The sequence below is a fragment of the Mauremys reevesii genome, linkage group 17 (genome assembly GCF_016161935.1).
Source record: "Mauremys reevesii isolate NIE-2019 linkage group 17, ASM1616193v1, whole genome shotgun sequence".
In the NCBI taxonomy this organism is placed as follows: Eukaryota; Metazoa; Chordata; order Testudines; family Geoemydidae; genus Mauremys; species Mauremys reevesii.
In genome coordinates, this window is record NC_052639.1 from 5,864,863 (window position 1) to 5,881,649 (window position 16,787).

Sequence of the window (16,787 nt, forward strand, 5' to 3'; positions counted from 1 at the left end):
CACACCTGGCTTCCATTTTTGCACTGGGCACAAACACTGTGGCCAGGGATTTGTACCACAAGTATTTGGAGTTGCAAATTAGGGCCCTAAACACACCTGGGTTTGCACAACTGTCAGGTGACAAACATGCGGCACCGGCTGCACTCCTGGCTCAGCTAGGCAGGCACTGGAGCTCCGTCTGTACTTTGTATTAGAGCAGCGCCTGGGAAGTGGGCCCCACCCCAAGGAGTTTCCACTCTAATCAGCCAAAGGGGGATGGGGTCACCTGGAGAGCTAGGGCTAGAACCTAGGTCTCCTGATGCCTAGGTCAAGGCTGCTCCGACAGTGAGTGATTTTGCTCTAGATAAAAGCATGCTCTCAACGCAGGCTCTGATCCAGGCGGCGGACGACCGTCCTGGAGCCAAGGAACGTAACCAGGCAGAGCACGGGAGCCCGTTTTAAAGATCACCCAAGAGGCAGCTTTGAAACTCTTACGAAGCATCTTCGATCCAGTCCTCATTCTCCAGAATAGCCTCGATGTGGGGGTTTGTTATCACAACGTCGTCCAGCTCAAGCTCCGAGGGCTCTGACTGTGAATCCTTGGTGAATCCATGCTGACTGTTCCTGATCACTTTCCCCTCCTTTAAGTGGTTCAGGATTGATTCCTTGAGGACCTGTTCCATGATTTTTCCAGGGACTGAGGTGAGACTGACTGGCCTGTAGTTCCCTGGATCTTCCTTCTTCCCTTTTTTAAAGATGGGCACTACATTAGCTTTTTTCCAGTCATCCGGGACCTCCCCTGATCGCCATGATTTTTCATAGATAATGGCCAATGGCTCTGCAATCTCATCGGCCAACTCCTTTAGCACCCTCGGATGCAGCGCATCCAGCCCCATGGACTTGTGCTCGTCCAGCTTTCCTAAATAGCCCCGAACTACTTCTTTCTCCACAGAGAGCTGGTCACCTCCTCCCCATACTGTGCTGCAGAGTGCAGCTGTCTGGGAGCTGACCTTGTCTGTGAAGACAGAGGCAAAAAAAGCATTGAGTACACTAGCTTTCTCCACATCCTCCGTCACTAGGTTCCCTCCCTCATTCAGCAAGGGGCCCACACTTTCCTTGACTTTCTTCCTGTTGCTAACATACCTAAAGAAACCCTTCTTGTTACTCCTAACATCTCCGGCTAGCTGCAACTCCAAGTGTGATTTGGCCTTCCTGATTTCACACCTGCATGCCTGAGCAATACTTTTATACTCCTCCCTGGTTATTTGTCCAATCTTCCACTTCTTGTAAGCTGTTCTTTTGTGTTTAAGACGAGCAAGGATTTCACTGTTAAGCCAAGCTGGTCACCTGCCATATTTACTTTTCTTCCTACACATCGGGATGATTTGTTCCTGCAACCTCAATAAGGTTTCTTTGAAATACAGCCAGCTTTCCTCGACTCCTTTCCCCGTCATGTTATTCTCCCAGGGGACCTTGCCCATCAGTTCCCTGAGGGAGTCGAAGTCTGCTTTTCTGAAGTCCAGGGTCTCTGTTCTACTGCTTTCCCTTTTTCCTTGTGTCAGGATCCTGAACTCGACCATCTCATGGTCACTGCCTCCCAGGTTCCCATCCACTATTGCTTCCTCTACTATTTCTTCCTGGTTTGTGAGCAGCAGGTCAAGAAGAGCTTTTCCCCTAGTTGGTTCCTCCAGCACTTGCACCAGGAAATTGTCCCTTACACTTTCCAGAAACTTCCTAGATTGTCTGTGCACTGCTGTATTGCTCTCCCAGCAGATATCGGGGTGATTAAAGTCACCCATGAGAACCAGGGCCTGTGATCTAGCAACTTCTGTTAGTTGCTGGAAGAAAGCCTCGTCCACCTCATCCCCCTGGTCCGGTGGTCTGTAGCAGACTCCCACCACGACATTACCCTTGTTGTTCATACTTCTAAATTTAATCCAGAGACACTCAGGTTTTTCTGCAGTTTCATACTGGAGCTCTGAGCAGTCATACTGCTCTCTTACGTATAACGCAACTCCCCCACCTTTTCTGCCCTGCCTGTCCTTCCTGAACAGTTTATATCCATCCATGACAGTACTACAATCATGTGAGTTATCCCACCAAGTCTCTGTTATTCCAATTACATCATAATTCCCTGACTGTGCCAGGACTTCTAGTTCTCCCTGCTTGTTCCCCAGGCTTCTTGCATTTGTGTATAGGCACTTAAGATAACTCGCTGATTGTCCCGCTTTCTCGGTCTGAGACAGGAGTCCTCCCCTCTTGCAGTTTCCTGCTTGTGCTTCCTCCCGGTATCCCACTTCCCCACTTACCTCAGGGCTTTGGTCTCCTTCCCCCGGTGAACCTAGTTTAAAGCCCTCCTCACTAGGTTAGCCAGCCTGTTGCAAAGATGCTCTTCCCTCTCTTTGTGAGGTGGAGCCTGTCTCTGCCTAGCAATCCTTCTTCTTGGAAGACCATCCCATTGTCAAAGAATCCTAACCCTTCTCTCACTTATCCCCACCACACCTCAGTATATGGCTACTGCCAGTCACCATCTAGCCCCCGCTCACTGGCGCGGACTGCAGTGTACACGCCATTCATCACTGCCAAAAAGGGTGGGGGGGTTTGGACCTGCTGCCTTTGCCTACCCCAGGCTACCCCTCTGTAGCCCCAGGACCTGTCCTGGCCTTTACCAAGGCCACAGCCTGGGGGTTCTCCAGGCTGGAGCTCCCCAGCTCTTCTGGCCACTCCGCAGCCCTGCTCCACTCTGGATACCTTTGTCAACTCCCAGGCCCTTCTCCCTCAAGAGCTAGAGGGAGAGTCCCCCCAGCTCCTGGCTCCCCTGGCCTTTATAAGGCCTGACTGGGGCATGGCCCCAGCTGTGTCTGTTTCCCCAATCAGCCCAGGCTGGCTGCTCTCCCTCACAGCCTCAGCCATGTCCCAGGGCTCATTTCAAGCCCTTCAAGGCAGGAACGGGTGACCACCCCGCTACAGGCCATCCGGTGGAGCACGGGTCCTCTGCTCTATCTTGGCGTTTACCTTTCTGCCACGCATCCCTCTCCGCCGGAGAACTGGCAGGGTTTGCAGGGCAGGGTGGCGGAGCGGCTCCGGAAATGGACAGGACTCCTCCGGTGCCGTTCCCTCCGAGGGAGGGCACTGGTGCTCAATCAGCTGGTCCTGTCCATGCTCTGGTACCGGCTCACCACCCTGGTCCCGGCCCCGGTGTTCCTCGCCGACCTCCAGAGGGTGATTCTGGAGTTCTTTTGGCCAGGACTGCACTGGGTCCCTGCAGGGGTGCTCCACCTGCCCCTGGAGGAGGGAGGGCAGGGCCTGAAGTGCCTGCACACTCAGGTCCACGTCTTCCGCCCCCAGGCTCTGCAGAGGCTCCTGTATGGTGCGGGTAGTCCGGCGTGGAGAGCCCTGGTGCACGCCTTCCTGCGCCGCTTCCGAGGGCTCCGATACGACCGGCAGCTCCTTTCTCTCGATCCGAGGGGCCTTCCGCGAGACCTCTCTGGGCTGCCGGTCTTCTACCAGGACCTCCTCCGGACCTGGAAGCTGTTCTCTGCGACCAGGTCCGTGGCAGCCACCAAGGGGGCGGATCTCCTCGCGGAGCCCCTGCTACACAACCCCCAGCTCTGTGTGCAGGTGGCGGAGTCCCCCGCGGTGCGCCAGAGGTTGGTCCTGGCAGAAGCTACCAGGGTCGGAGACCTCCTGGACTACGACCGGGGAGACTGGCTGGATCCCCTGACGCTCGCTCGGCGCATGGGGTTCTGCAGACCTTGTACTCCCCGGCGTGTACTACAGGAGGTGAAGGACGCTTTGCCGCCCGCTGCTCGGGCCTACCTCGACCGGGTCCTGCGTGAGGGCACGCCCCGCCCACCCCCCACCCCGAGCCCTCCGGACCTCTTCATCGGGCCCCTGCCCCGTGGACCTGACCGCCCCCCCCGCCCCTTCTCCGCAAGCCGGCTGCACGATCTGCAGCCGGTCCGTTTTCAAACCGCGCCAAGGAAACAACTCTACGCGCTCGTGCTCCACACCCTTCACTTCCTCACCCTCGTGTCCCGCCCCGACACCAAGTGACGGGACCTCCTGCCACCTCTGGAGGGTGAGGAGCCCTGGTGGGCCAGCCTGTACTCCACCCTGGTCCCGAGGCCCGTCGGGGACATCAGCTGGCGGCTCCTCCATGGGGCCGTGAGCACGGGCGTGTACATGGCGCGGTTTACCCCTGTCCCAGACACCTGCCCCTTCTGTGGCATGAGGGAGACCCTGGCACATGTTTACTTAGAGTGCGCCAGGTTGCAGCCCCTATACCGGCTCCTCACCAATATCCGGTTGCGTTTCTGGCTGCACTTTTCCCCTCACCTCCTTCTCCATGCACTCCCTATCCGTGGCCCTACGAAGCCGCGGGACCTCCTGGTCAACCTCCTCCTCGCCCTGGCTAAACTGGCCATCTACGCGACCAGGGAGAGGCGGTTGGCCAATGGAGACTCCTGCGACTGTGGGGCTTGGTTCCGATCCTCTGTCCGTTCACATATCCGGGTGGAGTTCCTCTGGGCAGTGTCAACTGGCTCCCTTGACGCCTTCGAGGCGCAGTGGGCGCTGTCCGGGGTTCTCTGCTCGGTGTCCCCGTCAGGCTCCCTTCTTATGACCCTTTGACCGCACTCCTGTCCCTGTTCTTTTATTAGTTGTCCCCCGAAATTAGTGGGTTTCTGAGGTCCTGTAGATCCTCCCCTTAGGCTGTGGGGGGGATCCTTTAGCATTGGGCAGGCTTCCGCCTTCCCAGTTCCCAGGAACCCAATAGTTACAGGCCCACATAACACATAGAGAGCTGCACGCACATTTCAGTAGGGTGGGCACCCAGGGAATTTTATTGATTTATTTTTTTAAAGGCGAACATCATAAAGGTTGGGTTGCGGGAGGGAGTGTGGGGGTGCAGTGTGCAGGAAGGGGCTCAGGGCAAGGGACTGGGGCAGAGGATGGCTGTGGGGTGTATGAGGGGGCTCAGGGCAGGGGTTTGGGGTGCATGGAGATGCAGGATGTGGCAGGGTGCTCAGGGCAGGGAGCTGGGGTGCAGGAGGGGTGCAGGGTGTGACAGGGAGCTTAGGGCAGGGAGTTGGGGTGCATGGGGGTGCAGGGTTTGGCAGGGGGCTCAGGGCAGGGAGTTGGGGGTGGGGTGCAGGAGAGGTCTCAGGGTAGGGGATTGGGGTGCAGGGTGCAGGCAGGGGGCTCAGGACAGGGCGTTGGGGTGCAGGAGGCATGCAGCAGGAGGTTCAGGACAGGGAGGTGGGGTGGAGGAGGGGTGCGGGGTGCAGGCAGGGAGCTCAGGACAGGGAGTTGGGGTGCAGGAGGGGTGCGGGGTGCAGGCAGGGGGCTCAGGACAGGGAGTTGGGGTGCAGGAGGGGTGCAGCAGGAGGTTCAGGACAGGGAGCTTGGGTGCAGGAGGGGTGCGGGGTGCAGACAGGGGGCTCAGGACAGGGAGCTGGGGTGCAGGAGGGGTGCGGGGTGCAGGCAGGGGGCTCAGGGCAGGGAGTTGGGGTGCAGGAGGGGTGCAGCAGGAGGTTCAGGACAGGGAGCTTGGGTGCAGGAGGGTGCGGGGTGCAGGCACGGGGCTCAGGACAGGGAGCTGGGGTGCAGGATGGGTGCGGGGTGCAGACAGGGGGCTCAGGACAGGGAGCTGGGGTGCAGGAGGGGTGAGGGGTGCAGGCAGGAGGCTCAGGGCAGGGAGTTGGGGTGCAGGAGGGGTGCAGGCAGGGGGCTCAGGGCAGGGAGTTGGGGTGCAGGAGGGGTGCAGGCAGGGGGCTCAGGGCAGGGAGTTGGGGTGCAGGAGGGGTGCGGGGTGCAGGCAAGAGGCTCAGGGCAGGCAGTTGGGGGACGGGGTGCAGGAGGGGTTCGGGGTCTGGCCCGTCACCACTTACCTGCAGCGGCGCGCTCCCTGCCTGCCTGCCTGCCCTGGCCCCACCGCTCACCACGTCCCTGCGTGGCCCCTGGGAGTGGGCACAGGGCTCCATGCGCTGCCCTTGCCACACCTCCAGGTACCTCCCCCGAAGTTCCCATTGGCCGCGGTTCCCTGTTCCCAGCCAATGGGAGCTGCAGGGGGAGGTGCCTGGAGCAACGCACAAAGCCCTCTGCCCTCCCCAGGGACGTGGTGCTGTGCCGGACGCTTCTGAGAACTGCATGGGGCCTGCGGCACCACCGGGGGCAAATCCCACAACCGGATCCAAAGTCCCGAGGAGCCGGATCTGGCCCGCGGGCATTAGGGTGTGCCTGGGCACACCCGGCACACCCCGTGCGCACGCCTATGGAGCGCATATGTGGCCCATAATGGTAAATAGGTTAAGAACCACTGCTGTGGAGCATGTTAAACAGATGCTACTAAAATCAGACATTTTTAAGTCAGCAGGTCCAGGTACCTTACATCCAAGAGTTTTAAAAGAGCTGGCTGAGGAGCTCGCTGGACTGTCAGTGTTGATTTTCAATAAGTCTTGGAGCACCAGAGACGTTCCAGAAGACTGGAAGACAGCTAATGGTGTCCCAATTTTTAAAAAGGTAAACGGGATGACCTGGGTAATTATAGGCCTGTCAGCCTGACTTCAATCCTGGTCAAGATAATAGAATGGCTGATATCAATTAATAAAAAACTTCAGAAGGGTAATGTAATTAATGCAAATCAACATGGATTCATGACAAATACATCCTGTCAAACTAACTCGATATCTGTTTTTGATGAGATTACAAGTTTGGTTGATAAAGGTAATAGTGTTGATGTAATATACTTAGACTTGGTGCTGCATGATAGCTTGATTAAAAAACTAGAATGATATAAAATTAACATGGCACACATTAAATGGCTTAAAAACTGGCTAACTGATAGGTCCCAAAATGTAACTGTAAATAGGGAATGGTTATTGAGTGGGCGTGTTCTGCAAGGAGTAGGTATTGGCCCTACGCTATTTAATGTTTTTATCAATGACCTGGAAGATAACAAAATCACTGATAAAGTTTGCAGATGACACAGAAATTGGGGGTGTGGTAATAATGACGAGGACGGGTCACTGATTCAGAGCGATGCTTGGGTAAAGTAGGTGCAAACAAACAGTATGTGTTTTAATATGGCTTTCTACTACAATGGTGACCAGATGCTCCCAATCTACCACTTCTGCACTCATAGGTGCCAACTTTTCCTGGCACCGGTGGGTGCTTGTCCCCCCCACCCCTGGCCCCACCTCGACTCCGCTCCTGCCCCACCCAGTGGCGAAGTCAGGTTTTAGCAGCAGGGGGAGCGAACAAATAAAAACAGGTGCCACCTGCCACAAAGAAAAAAGAAAAAGAAACCCCCCGATTGACTCGGAGCAGCTGAAGGACCCGCCGCTGAAGCGCCGCCAAAGACCCGGAGTGGACCCGGAGCGCCGCCAGGTGAGTAAAAGCGCCGCCGAAGACCCGGAGCACCGCCGGGTGAGTAAAAGCGCCGCCGAAGACCCGGAGCGCCGCCGGGTGAGTAAAAGCGCCGCCGAAGACCCGGAGCGCCGCCGGGTGAGTAAAAGCGCCGCCGAAGACCCGGAGCGCCGCCGGGTGAGTAAAAGCGCCGCCGAGGACCCGGAGCGCCGCCGGGTGAGTAAAAGCGCCGCCGAGGACCCGGAGCGCCGCCGGGTGAGTAAAAGCGCCGCCGAGGACCCGGAGCGCCGCCGGGTGAGTAAAGATTAAAAAGGTGCCACTTTTCTGCTCAGTGGGAGCGGCCCCTCCCCCTGCTCCCCCCCAGCTGCGCTACTGGCCTTGCCCCCATTCTAGCCCCTTCCCCAAAGTCCCTGCCCCAACTCTGCCCCTTCCCTGCCCCTATTGGACTCCTTCCCCAAATCCCCGCCCCGGCCCCACCTCTTCCGCGCCTCCTTCCCTGAGCGCGCTGCATTCCCGTTCCTCCCCCATCCCTCCCACAGCTTGTTTCGCAGTGGCAAGCGCTGGGAGGAGAAGCAGGGACAGCACGCTCAGGGGAGCAGGCGGAGGCGGAGGTGAGCTGGGACGGGGAGCTTGGCTGCCAGTGGGTGCACGCACCAATTTTTTTCCGTGGGTGCTCCAGCCCCGGAGCACCCACAGAGTTGGCACCTATGTCTGTACTGACATGTTACTAATTAGTTTGGATACTAATCTGAAAACCTCCACTCAATGGGCAGCGGCAGTCAAAAAAGTGAACAGAATGTTTGGAATCATTAAGAAAGGGATAGATAATAAGACAGAAAATATCATATATAAATCTATGGTATGGTCACATCTTGAATACTGTGTGTCACCCCATCTCAAAAAAGATATATTGGTATTGGAAAAGATACAGAAAAGGGCAACAAAAATGATTAGGGGTATGGAACAGCTGCCATAGGAGGAGAGATTAAAAAGACTGGGACTTTTCAGGTAGGAAAAGAGACGACTAAGGAGGGATATGATAGAGGTCTATAAAATCATGACTGGTGTGGAGAAAGTAAATAAGGAAGTGTTATTTACTTCTTCTCATAACACAAGAACTAGTGGTCACCAAATGAAATGAATAGGCAGCAGGTTTAAAACAAACAAAAGGAAGTATTTCTTCACACAATGCACAGTTAACCTGTGGAACTCCTTGCCAGAGGATGTTGTAAAGGCCAAGACTATAACAGGGTTAAAAAAAGAACTAGATACATTCATGATACGTCCATCAACGGGTATTAGCTAGGATGGGTAGGGACGGTGTCCGTAGCCTGTTTACCAGAAGCTGGGAATAGAGGCAAGGGATGGATCACTTGTTCTGTTCATTCTCTCTGGGGTACCTGGCATTGGTCACTCTCAGCAGACAGTACACTGGGCTAGATGGACCTTTGGTCTGACCCAGTATGGCCATTCCTATGTTCCCATAAGGTGTGATTAGAGCTGCACACAGTATCCCTGGGTGGGAATCTTGTTGATTTACGCAATGGCATTATGAGACTGCCTGTAGTGACTAACCAAAATACTAATGATCTGCAAATTTTGCCACCCACAATCCACATCTTGTTCCAGCTCATTTGTTACACAGGTGCCTTTATATATATAGGTGGAGTAATGTTGAGGCCTGTTTTTCACTCCAAGCAGAGCTTACTCATAGACTTTAAGGTCAGAAGGGACCATTATGATCATCTAGTCTGACTTCCTGCACAACGCAGGCCACAGAATCTCACCCACCCACTCCTGTAACAAACCCCTAACCTATGTCTGAGTTATTGAAGTCCTCAAATTGTGGTTTGAAGACCTCAAGCTGGAGAGAATCCTCCAGCAAGTGACCCATGCCCCATGCTGCAGAGGAAGGTGAAAAACCTCCAGGGCCTCTGCCAATCTGCCCTGGAGGAAAATTCCTTCCCGACCCCAAATATGGTGATCAGTTAAACCCTTGGGGGGAGGGATAGCTCAGTGGTTTGAGCATTGGTCTGCTAAACCCAGGGTTGTGAGTTCAATCCTTGAGGAGGCCATTTAGGGATCTGGGGCAAAAATTGGTCCTGCTAGTGAAGGCAGGGGGCTGGACTTAATGACCTTTCAAGGTCCCTTCCAGTTCTAGGAGATTGGTATATCTCCAATTATTACCTATATATATTTTTTTAATTTTTTTGTAGAAGATGATAGAACAAGGAGTAATGGTCTCAAGTTGCAGAGGGGGAGGTTTAGGCTGGATATTAGGAAAAACTTTTTCACTAGTAGGGTGGTGAAGCACTGGAATGGGTTACCTAGGGAGGTAGTGGAATCTCCTTCCTTAGAGGTTTTTAAGGTCAGGCTTGACAAAGCCCTGGCTGGGATGATTTAGTTGGGTTTGGTCCTGCTTTGAGCAGGGGGTTGGACTAGATGACCTCCTGAGGTCCCTTCCAACCCTGAGATTCTATGATTCTATCTGGGCAAGACTCACCAGCCAGAACCCAGGAAAGAATTCTCTGTAGTAACTCAGATCCCAACCCATCTAACATCCCATCCCAAACCACTGGGCATACTTACCTGCTGATAATCAAAGATCAACTGCCAAATTAATTGCCAAAATTAGGCTATCCCATCATACCATCCCCTCCATAAACTTACCAAGCTTAGTCTTAAAGCCAGATATGTCTTTTGCCCCCACTGCTCCCCTTGGAAGGCTGTTCCAGAACTTCACTCCTCTAATGGTTAGAAACCTTCATCTAATTTCAAGTCTGAACTTCCTAGTGTCCAGTTTATATCCATTTGTTCTTGTGTCCACATTGGTACTAAGCTTAAATAATTCCTCTCCCTCCCTGATATTAATCCCTCTGATATATTTATAGAGAGCAATCATATCCCCTCTCAACCTTCTTTTGGTTAGGCTAAACAAGCCAAGCTCTTTGAGTCTCCTTTCATAAGGCAGGTTTTCCATTCCTCGGATCATCCTAGTAGCCCGTCTCTGTACCTGTTCCAGTTTGAATTCATCCTTCTTAAACATGGGAGACCGAACTGCACACAGTATTCCAGATGAGGTCTCACCAGTGCCTTGTATAACGGTTCTAACACCTCCTTATCTTTCCTGGAAATACCTCGCCTGATGCATCCTAAAACCGCATTAGTTTTTTTGACGGCCATATCACATTGGCGGCTCATAGTCATCCTGTGATCAACCAATACTCCGAGGTCCTTCTCCTCCTCTGTTACTTCCAACTGATGTGTCCCCAGTTTATAACTAAAATGCTTGTTGTTAATCCCTAAATGCATGACCTTGCACTTTTCACTATTAAATTTCATCCTATTGCTATTACTCCAGTTTACAAGGTCATCCAGATTTTCCTGTATGATATCCCGGTCCTTCTCTGTGTTAGCAATAACTCCCAGCTTTGTGTCATCCGCAAACTTTATTAGCACATTCCCACTTTTTGTGCCAAGGTCAGTAATAAAAGGATTAAATAAGATTGGTCCCAAAACCGATCCCTGAGGAATTCCACTAGTAACCTCCTTCCAGCCTGACAGTTCACCTTTCAGTATGACCCGTTGTAGTCTCCCCTTTAACCAGTTCCTTATCCACCTTTCAATTTTCATATTGATCCCCATCTTTTCCAATTTAACTAATAATTCCCCATGCGGAACCGTATCAAATGCCTTACTGAAATGGAGGTAAATTAGATCCACTTGTCTAAAAAATCCTTTGTCTAAAAAATCTGTTACCTTCTCAAAGAAGGAGATCAGGTTGGTTTGGCACGATCTACCTTTTGTAAAACCATGTTGTATTTTGTCCCAATTACCATTGACCTCAATGTCCTTAACTACTTTCTCCTTCAATATTTTTCCAAGACCTTACATACTACAGATGTCAAACTACCAGGCCTATAGTTACTCGGATCACCTTTTTTCCCTTTCTTAAAAATAGGAACTATGTTAGCAATTCTCCAGTCGTACGGTACAACCCCTGAGTTTACTGATTCATTAAAAATTCTTGCTAACTGGCTTGCAATTTCATGTGCCAGTTCCTTTAATATTCTTGGATGAAGATTATCTGGGCCCTCCGATTTTGTCCCATTAAGCTGTTCGAGTTTGGCTTCTACCTTGGATGTGGTAATATCTACCTCCATATCCTCATTCCCATTTGTCATCCTACCATTATTCCTAAACTCCTCATTAGCCTCATTAAAGACTGAGGCAAAGTATTTGTTTAGATATTGGGCCATGCCTAGATTATCCTTAACCTCCATTCCATCCTCAGTGTTTAGCAGTCCCACTTCTTCTTTCTTTGTTTTCTTCTTATTTATATGGCTATAGAACCTTTTACTATTGGTTTTAATTCCCTTTGCAAGGTCCAACTCTACATGGCTTTTGGCCTTTCTCACATGATCTGTCCTCAATAAGGTAGCTTTCCTTGCTAATCCTTCCTGTCTTCCACTCCTTGTAGGCTTTCTGCTTTTTCTTAATCACCTCTCTGAGACACGTGCTCATCCAGCTTGGTCTACAACTCCTGCCTATGATTTTTTTTCCCCTTTCTTGGGATGCAGGCTTCTGATAGTTTCTGCAACTTTGACTTGAAGTAATTCCAGGCCTCCTCTGCCTTTAGATCCACAAATTCTTCAATCCAATCCACTTCCCTAATTAATTTCCTTAATTCTTTAGGGTTAGCCCTTTTGAAATAAAAAACCCTAGTCCCAGATCTATTTTTGTTTATCCTTCCATCTAGTTTGAATAGAATTAGCTCATGATCACTTGAACCATGGTTGTCCCCTACAACCATTTCTTCTATGAGGTCCTCACTACTCACCAAAACCAAATCTAAAATGGCATCCCCCCTTGTTGGTTCTTCAACTACTTGGTGAAGGAATCCATCAGCTATCACATCCAGAAAAATCTGAGCCCTATTATTATTACTAGCACTTGTCCTCCAGTCAATCTCTGGGAAGTTAAAGTCTCCCATGATCACACAACCCCCATTAGTGTTTACTTCATTAAAAACATTAAAGAGGTCTGTATCCATATCCAAATCAGATCCTGGCGGTCTGTAGCACACCCCAAGCACTATCTCAGGGGAGGCTCTAGTAGCTTTCTTTCCCAATGTGATTTTTGCCCAGACAGACTCTGTCTTATTCATTCCATCCCTTCTTATTTCTTTATAGTCTACCTTGTCATTGATATACAATGCTACACCACCACCTTTGCCTTTATTTCTGTCTTTCCTAAACAGCACATAGCCTTCAATACCTGTACTCCAGTCATGGCTACTATTCCACCATGTTTCTGTTATCCCTATAAGATCCGGTTTCACTTCCTGCACCAGTAGCTCTAGTTCCTCCATTTTGTTACCTAGGCTCCTCGCATTAGTGTACAGACATCTTAAGTTTTGCCGTTTGGTTTCACTGACATTCTTTACCTGGTTAGGCACAGACATTCTAGCACCAGTATCACCTATTAGACTGGTATCTACACTACCCTTCCTCCTTATGTCCATTCTTCTGCCCACAGCTGTATCCTCTCTTACTTTGTTTTCTTCCCTCTCAATGTTAAATTCCAGCATGAAGATTACCTGGACATCTCCCAACCATCTCCCCCAAATTCCTAGTTTAAAGCTCTCTTAATCAGTTGTGCCAGCCTCCATTCTAGAAGTCTATTTCCCTCCTTACTCAGGTGAAGTCCATTCCGAGAGAACAGTCCTCTGTCCACGAATGCTTCCCAGTGGCCGTACATCCCAAAGCCCTCCTTAGAGCACCACTGCCTGAGCCATCTGTTGATCGTACATCCCAAAGCCCTCCTTAGAGCACCACTGCCTGAGCCATCTGTTGATCGCCATAATCTTGTCACACCTTTATTACCCTTTGTGTGTAAGCAGAATACAATGTGCCCTCACATGGCCAGCGCACAATCTGTTTGATTTCTGGCCATTTTAAAACAAATGTTAGTTAGTTTACGAGTTAGAATGAATGAAAAACAGTTATTAAAGACTGTCCCCACCCCATCTTTGCTTTTCTATTCCCTACTTCCCTCGACTGGAAATGGCTGCCGCATCCCACAACTTGCACTGGGCTTGATGCTGCCCATCAGTCACAAATTAGTACCATGGTTAAGCTGCTTTAAGGGAGGCTCTCTCACTGGGGCAATTACATCGTCCAGGTTTTTTAAAAAGAAAACTGCAAAACCAGAACTGCCACTAGGTCCAGCCATAAGGATGGGCTCAGCAGCAGGCCTTGAACCTTGGCCACGCGGTACCACAGGACAGAGCACTCCCGTGTGAACACTGTAGTGTGGCCGGTAGAGGGAGACTGACACTCATTCGCACAACTCTTTGCTGTAAAGCTGTAGGACTCCTGGCTTCCATTCCTGGGGGGGACTAGTGTCTAGTGGTTAGAACAGTGGCTACAAATTACATAAACATGCACATAGAGGTGGCCCTGTCTGTGGGACTGAGTGGCTGCGGGTATTAGCTCTCTTCATTAGCGGGCAGGGTTCTGGGCCCAGCTCTGCTGCAGAGATGCTACCCAACCGCTCTGGTTTAGTGTTTATAAAACAGGGCTGGGTTGACACTGTACTTGCCTGCATCTCAGTGAGGGATGAGATGTCGCTCCGTAATCCAGGCCATGCAGCACTTCATGGACAAGCTGAAATTTGCCTGCCAGTCCTCTAAGCCCAACATCCCTTCCTCTGCACTCAGGGCAGCGGGCGGAAGAGGGCTTGCTCCACGCCAGCCTGCCGAGCTCCTGAGCCAGCCACCCGCCAGCACACCTGAGCATACCACCTGCGAGTGACGCTGCCCCTAGTAAAGATGGCTACTGCCATTGCCCATTGTCTTCAGGCTACAGTTCAATTCCTTTATTTAGTCTTTTTTTTTTTTAGCTGTTGCCAACATTTTTACAAGCTCCCTGCTCAGCCTGCACACTCCATTTCCACACTGGTGTCACCCTGCTGGTTTTTGGTACCTTGCTGCTCCCCAGGATGTTGATGTCTGGTCGTTATTACCATGTCTTGCGCTCACGTGACTGGTCCTGGGTCCGGCCAGCTGTGCTTTAGAGACCCTGGCTCTGACTTTGCACAGCGGCGAATGACACACATGCTGCAAGGCAGCGGACAATCAGTGCTCAGGCAGCTCATGTGCAGGGTGGGTAGCAGTCAGGGGAAGTAACAGCAACACTAGCAAAGCTAAGTAGCTTTGGGCTGTCACTGCATTTCTGCCACCAGCTGGCACAGTGTGACGCTGCGCACCCAGCCATGCTCCCAGCACAGCCCAGCCAGGGTTCAGCATCCGGCACCGGGATGGCTGGTCACTTCAGCCCAGCCATGTGAGGTGCAGCCTAACCCCTAATTCCCACAGCCACTCGCTGCAGCTTGCCTTTTCCCTCTGCTGTAACTGAGCAATATTCACAGCGTCACGGCCCCGTGGTGAGCTGATTCCAGCATCCCGGATCACTCTCCAGGCGCCGGCCGTGGTGCTGCACGACGCTACCAGCGCCTCACCGAGCTGCCTTGTTACCATGGCAACTGTGATAACTAAAGGGGGGGGGTAGCGCCCTTTGGTGGACACCCAGCCAGCCAGTTAGCGATAAAATCCCTCTTGGTCTGTTCTCGGCTTGCTTTACCTGTAAAGGGTTAGGAACCTTGTCTCCTTCTCAGGGCTCACACCACTTCACCAGTGCAGGGAGCCGGGCCTGCCACTGCGCCGGGCTCCAGCCAGGGACCCTGCCCACAGCAGCCAAGCACTCACTGCAATCCTGGGCCTCTGCCCATCCCGCCCCTTTCTCATCATCCCATAGCTCAGGGCTAACGTTCTCAGCCTCTTCCCCAGCCTCAGCAAATACAGCCGGAGCCCCGCTCTGCTTAGCCCTCGAGCTGCGGCAGAGGGAGCAGAGAGGGGAGGCCCCGCCAGGACCTGACCTCCTAAGGCCCTGCAACGCCTTGTAGCTGAGCCTTCCCTGGAGCAAATTGCCCCACTTGCCCCCCCACTCTGGGCAGCCCTGATTTCCAGAGCCCTCAGAGGAGGCTGATGGAAAATGCTCTCTAGCACAACCTGACCATCTGGGCTTGCTGCAGCACGGCCTGGGAGAGGCTCTCCAGCCCCTGCTATGCCGGGGGTCAGACTGACCAGCACAGTGAGCTCTTCTGGCCTTTAAATCTATGAATGACCCCACGTAATTTGGATCAGCATTCGCTGGCAGATCCCATCCCTCAGCCCCATTCTCCCCATGCACCAGCCCTTACGCCTGGGGGCAGTCAGCGAGCCGGCCTCACTGTATCCGGATGTGTCAGAGCCATGCTTGAATTCAGCTAGTTAGCATTTAACACTGATGTTAAGGATGCAGCCCAGGCCACGTGCTTGCTTCATGTGGCTGTGCTCTGCCTGGGCGAATGCTCCCAGAGCACCACACTGAGGAAGAGTGGCTTAGCCGTGCTCATGCTGTTGAGTCTGAACTTTTTATGAACTGAAACTTAACTCAGACTTCATGTCTCTGTCTGAAACTTTTAATCAAAAAGTTTTGACCTGCGAACTACTCATGACCCCTCCCCTCCCAATAAGTAGCCATAAGTAGCCATCTCCTCCTTTGTCTTCTCCAATTTACATTTTAACCTGTTTTATCCTGTAGAATCTTGATTGATTATGCATGACCATTATGATCTGTTAATCACTTTGTTTACTTCTGTGTATAAACATTGATGCTCACCCCTAATAAACTTGCCACACTTACTCCGAAGCTCTTCTTTTAAGCTAAGGATGGTGTGAGCCCGTTGATCAACGAATTGTTGTCTGGTCTCTGACAGATTTCTGAGTCCCATACCAACTCCGCACAAACTCGGGTGCTGGAGAGGTGAGTAGGACTTGCTTTTTACCTAACAATTTGGGGGCTCGTCCGGGATTCCTTCTGGTGCGGTGCCTCTGTCCAGTGGTCAGACCACTCACATACGAATTGGCAGGCGCCACGGGAGATTTCTCCCAGCCAATTCAATATTGAGGGGTCGTGTACTGGACAGCAGGATAAACGCCAGTTGGAGGGCTCCTGTCAGACACCATGGGTCAAGGGACTAGCGTGCCTCTTGAGAGTCCGCTGGGGATTGTAAATAAGTTATGGAATGAAGGGAAACTCCCAGTACAGACAGGAATGTCTAGGAGGAAGTTGTACACACTGTGTGTAAGGAATTGGACTGGGTATACCGCGGTATTGGCCGACCCGGAGATGAGGTGGCCTTCGTATGGCTCTTTCGAACAGGCTGCCTTAAGAGGAGTAAGGAGCCAGATCGAAAAAGACCATCCGGGACAGTTATGTTACTGGTTTTGTTGGGACACAGCAGCAGAGCTGTGGAAATCTTTAAAAATTATGGCAGTCAGGTATTCTTCCGAGAGTGAACCCCCTCCATGTTATTTCGATGAAGGGTGTAAACCA

The 16,787-nt window shown here is 52.0% G+C and overlaps 1 protein-coding gene across 1 annotated transcript in view; it reads right to left on the reverse strand.

The window, feature by feature from the left end:
* Positions 1-14,887, reverse strand: part of LOC120384949 (transmembrane protein 98-like) — a 30,128-nt gene extending 15,241 nt beyond the window's left edge. The window contains exons 1-2 of the mRNA XM_039504050.1: positions 14,744-14,887; positions 475-578 (exon numbers count right to left, since the gene is read on the reverse strand). Coding sequence (XP_039359984.1) covers positions 475-578; positions 14,744-14,887 — 248 coding nt within the window. The remainder of the gene's footprint in view (positions 1-474; positions 579-14,743) is intronic.
* Positions 14,888-16,787: the final 1,900 nt, after the last annotated feature.